Source organism: Sphaeroforma arctica, assembly GCF_001186125.1.
Source record: "Sphaeroforma arctica JP610 unplaced genomic scaffold supercont1.2600, whole genome shotgun sequence".
NCBI classification, from domain to species: Eukaryota; class Ichthyosporea; order Ichthyophonida; genus Sphaeroforma; species Sphaeroforma arctica.
In genome coordinates this window covers 1-5,590 of record NW_014037958.1, presented here as the reverse complement: position 1 = coordinate 5,590, position 5,590 = coordinate 1, and the positions used below count along the sequence as shown (strand labels likewise).

At 38.9% G+C, this 5,590-nt stretch overlaps 1 protein-coding gene across 1 annotated transcript; it reads right to left on the bottom strand.

Annotated features, from left to right (window-relative positions):
* Nucleotides 1-901: 901 nt before the first annotated feature.
* On the bottom strand, nt 902-4,746 carry SARC_12803 (hypothetical protein; the record flags this gene model as incomplete). The annotated part of the gene is made up of 5 exons (XM_014293084.1): nt 902-1,027; nt 2,147-2,237; nt 2,849-2,941; nt 3,324-3,522; nt 4,087-4,746. Coding segments are annotated over 5 exons (1,169 nt in total), but the record flags the coding sequence as incomplete, so codon positions are not given.
* Between the last annotated feature and the right edge of the window lie 844 nt (nt 4,747-5,590).

The window sequence follows — 5,590 nt, the reverse complement described above, 5'->3', positions numbered from 1 at the left end:
TGGCCGTTCGCCAGAGTGCACACGTTTGTGTAGAGTCAATCCACCAGATTGAGCGAACGCCTTTTCACACCCAGAAAAGTCACCAGCATCTGGACGTTCGCCAGAGTGCACGCGTTTGTGTAGAGTCAAACCACCAGATTGAGCGAACGCCTTTTCACACCCAGGAAAGTCACAGGCAAATGGACGTTCGCCAGAGTGCACGCGTTTGTGTGCTATCAAATGACTAGAAGCAGTGGACGCTTTTTCACACCCAGGATAGTCTTAGGCATATGGACGTTCACCCGTATGCACACGCATATTTTTTTTGAGATCAGAAGCAGAGGCACAAGTCTGACCACAGTTGTGCCACTCACAAGCGTGCGGCTCTACTGCGCCAGATCTAGATCTAGATCTAGACCCTATAGGACGAAAAAATATATTGTTGTGGAACATTGCCTGTGCGGTACGAAATAGACATTAGTTGAGAGTGCAGGTGGCTATGATCAATGAATTGTATCAGTAAAAGAATGAATTTCAATTTGGAATCAGAAAAAACGAATGTTTCTTCCAGAATAAATAAGTATGTATACATATAAATGCCCGTACATGTACATTCATATATACATATACACAAATAAAAGTAATAAATGAATAAATAAATAAATGAATAAATAAATAAATAAATATATATTTAAATATATATATATATATATATATATATATATATAAATCAACAAATCAATAAATCAATGAATCAATTATATACAGTGTAGTATATGTTGTGTGTGTACCTAGCACCGAGTATTGTCTCGTGCGTGCCTTGCGAAAGTGCTGGATGCCCACATGTACATATACTACACTTGGCAGACATACACCGTAGCACACATCCAAGAGTACCGAACTCAATCATCCTAAACCACACCTTGCGTGAGTGGAAACCATTTCCTTGTGGTTCTTGACGGCTAGCAACAACATGGCTCCTAACGTCCACTGCATCTCAATGCCATTCACTTTGCTGACAGGCTGCAGTTGGTACATCTCTGGGAAGCTGTGATACGGGAGAGCATCGGTAGTCAACAAAGGAGGCGATCAGAAAGTGTGCAAGTGTATAGTGTAGGTGGAGATAGTATAGGTGGACATAGTATAGGTCGATGTATGGTATGATGGGTTGGAACATGCACGCTTGAACTAGCAACCGTCGATATGCGGACCCATTTATTGTAGTGAGCCATAAAGAAGTGCAGGTGGTCATAGAATATGTAGGCATATGATAATGCGAGATGGTATACGTATTCCTGCCCTAGCAAACGCCTATGTATGCGTGTACAAACTACATAACCAGGTGTAGTTATCAGATGTACAGGAATGCTAATAGCCAAGGCAGAAGATGGCCGTTGCCATGGCAACTATAGGCTCGGGGTGCGCATACCAAAGACAGCCACTGAACTGCACAGATAAAAAGAATACACTCCACAGGCCTATTTATAGCAGCTACATATAGTCTAGGTCATTTATGTACTTTATTAAACGTATAGCTACCTACCACCGGTCTTATTAGCAGAGCATTATGATATAAGTTTATATAAAGATGAAGCACAGTGTGTAATGGTGAAACATACGGTAGATACGTAGCAACCAGAACCACATCCCTTCAAACATATGGCACATATGTACACCTATGAGCAACACACACATATACAATACTTATCACAGGCCACATATCAGTGCCCTCATTGGATAGGGATATATATATATATATATAATAGTGTTGACCAACATAAACCCCGTACAGGATAGCAGATGCACTGGGTGGGCAAGCTAGATGCATAGATTCTATTGAACATAGACCCTCAATCTACATAAATTATGTGCATATACATATACATATACATAAACCTAAACATAAACCTAAACCTAAACATAAAGATATACATATACATAAACATAAACATATACATACAGACGCATACGCAGACACAGACACAGACACAGACACAGACACAGATATATACACACACACACACACACACACACACACACATATATATATATATATATATATATACATATACATATACATATATATATACATATACATATACATGTATATATGTATACATAAATATATATCATGTATACAAACAATATGCTATCATAGTCTGCATACCCATGGCCTTGGTGAAAGGTAGTAGTAACCCATGCAGACTTGAAGCACTGATTGCGGATGCGGCTGAGGGCAACGTCCGGTGGAAAGGCACCTGAAACAAAATGAGAGATAAGTTAATATCAACAGAGACACTCGAGAGAGCATCCTACAGACAAACGACACCCGGGCAAACGCAACAGAATGATGGGTGTCAGAGGTCCGTCTACAAAGAGATGAGGATATGAGCTCGGTTGTAATGTCAGATGGTAACGTTATAGAAACACGTGTAAAAGTTATATAAACATGTGTAAACGTTATATAAACATGAGTAAACGTTATATAAACGTGTGTAAACGTTCTATAAACATGTGTAAACGCTATATATGCGCCATTTAATAATATACCTTGGAGACGAGAATAGGTGCATGTACAGTCCAATACAAAATAGTGACATGCACTTGCCACTAGACACAACTCAGTACTGTCAGGGGAAGAGAAAGAACATATATACAATACCAATACAAAACAGTGGGCTGCACTTACTTTCAGACATAACTTAAAACTATCAGGGACACACACACACACACACACACACACACACACACACACACATATATATATATATATATATATATATATATACATACACACACACACACACACACACACACATATATATATATATAATACCAATACAAAACAGTTGGTTGTTACTGTACTTACCATTTTCCCATTTCTTCTCGAGATCGTTCCATCGGGTGGCACAGAACTCTGCGGCAACACCTTCAAAGTCAGTGCTGTTGTACATCAGATCAGCTGTATATGGGTGGCCGATGAGAAAAATCAGACACAGATGAGAAACAGGAGAAATAAAATAAAGACAAACAGACACAGATGAGAAACAGGAGAAATAAAATAAAGACAAACAGACACAGATGAGAAACAGGAGAAATAAAATGAGAAAAATCAGACACAGACGAGATGTAAGTGAGGTGAAACTAAGTTGAGGACAGTCGCATAACAATAAGACACGAGTGACTAGATCAGTATCCGTAGGATAGCCGAGAACGGAAGATATGCATGCGTCATGCCGTATGTCTCATACCACACACACACCTTTAAAGATACTCTTCATATCACACACACACTTCACACACCTTTAAAAATACTCTTCATATCACACACACACTTCACACACCTTCTTTAAAGATACTCTTCAGCGTGTACCAGAACTCGCTGAGTCCAAGAAACTGGACATTCTGGAAGTCGATTTGGGGCTGGTCCATGTTGTTGAAGGCGCAGAAGAGGTCGTTGTGGCAATTGTCAGTGATGTTGAGAAGTGGTTGCAATGCCCTGCGGCATTTGTGAAAGTCTCCTGTGCCGATAAGTCTGTACGTCTGAGGGGATTTGGGGGGGGAGTGTGAGTGAATATGAAGTTTAGGGATGTTTGTGGGTACACATACACACACACACACATATATATATACAAAGATAAATATATATATATATATATACAAAGATAAATATATATATATATATATATATATATATATATATAGTATATATGTGTGTGTATGTACATACGTGTGTGCGTGTGATTCTGTGCATGAATATATGCGCGTGTGCGGCCGATTCGGATAATTTTTTTGAATCTATGTCTAGGCATGTATATGCGTGCATTGTGCCTTGGAGAGCGTTGTGGTGGTTATTGGTGGTTGTACAGAACTTTCATAATAAGGTGCACCTACAACTAGCAAAGCAGAAGACTTCGTTAAACCTGCGTTTATCTTCACAGCTTCAACTAAATTACAGCCCATCTACATCGAAAACTCACACCACATACATACCTACACACAAGGAATCAATTATATATAAACGCACAAAAAAGAAATCAAGTACACCACATGTACAACCACACACACGGGATAAAAACTATCTACAAACACACACAACTATCTCACCTCGTGCTCATCCACTAATCCCAGAGGTAGACACGGATCATTGACACTGCTCTCCTGCTCTCCTGCTGCATTTTCGGTTGCCATGGAATCATCGGTTGTATTCGGAGTCGAGCCCATTGCTAGGCTACCGTTGCTAGGCAATGCTGCCGTCACAGCCTCGCCCGCTGGCACAACCGCGTTGGCGTCTATATCGGTGTTTGTCTTGGCACCGGTGTTGGTGTTGGTGTTGGTGTCCACACCACCTGTCACTAGTCCCGTGCTACCACTGGCACTACCACCCTTGTTTGTGTGTGCGTGTGCGTGGGTGTCTATGCCTGCACCTGTCCTGCCCTTCGCTGTTGGGTCCTGGGTTGTCCTGTCCAGGGTTGGTTCTAAAATAGACTCGGCGCTCAGTGTGTCCGCCTGGGCGCCAGTGGCCTGCGTGGTATTTCCCGTGTGAAGCTCCTTCCGCACCACCTGTGCCTGTGACTGCGTTTCAGCACCCGTCGATTTTGGTACCGAACTGACGCCAACAACCGAGGCGTCAGCCTCTGCTCTAGCCTTACTGGGCGCACCCAGAGAGAGGGGTTGAGATGGTGGTAGACGATGAGTTATGATCTCTCGTTTTAACCGCACGTGCGCTGGTGGGAGTACTCCGTTAGATGACAGTAGATCTTCCATATACCGATCTCGGACGATGTTAGCGCCAAAACCGAGATACGTCACGGCGTACATCTGGGGTGTGGTGGGGAATAATTACACGCGCAGAGATGAGCGACATACTGGTGCATATGTATATATATATATAAATTTAAATGTATATACAAATATAAATACATATACATATATATAAATATATGAAGGTTTATGGTACCGTTGATACTACGCCTGACAATATCGTAGGGCGTGTATGTGTGGAACTTATGCACTAGCGCTTTGTGTGCAGGTGAGAAGTGTTCCTGTTCGATATAAAAAAATACAATATAGACAAATAGATATATATATATATATATATATATATATACATACATATAAATATTTATATACATATATATATAAATACATATATACATATATATATATATATATATATATATATATATATATATATATATATATACATATATATTTACTATATATATATATATACATATATATATACATACATATATACGTATATATATATATACATATATACGTATATATATATGTTTATATATACATGTACATACATACATACATCCATATATATACACATACATATATATATATATATATATATATATAACTATACACACACATACATATATATAGTATGTATATAGATTCACATACACAAGTATATATATATACATATATATAGTTATCAAACATACACATATGTATATATCAATTATTTATATATATATATATATTTATATACACACACACACACAGACATACATACACACACACACACACACACAACACACACACACACATATATATGTATATATATATATGTATATGTAGATACATATATATA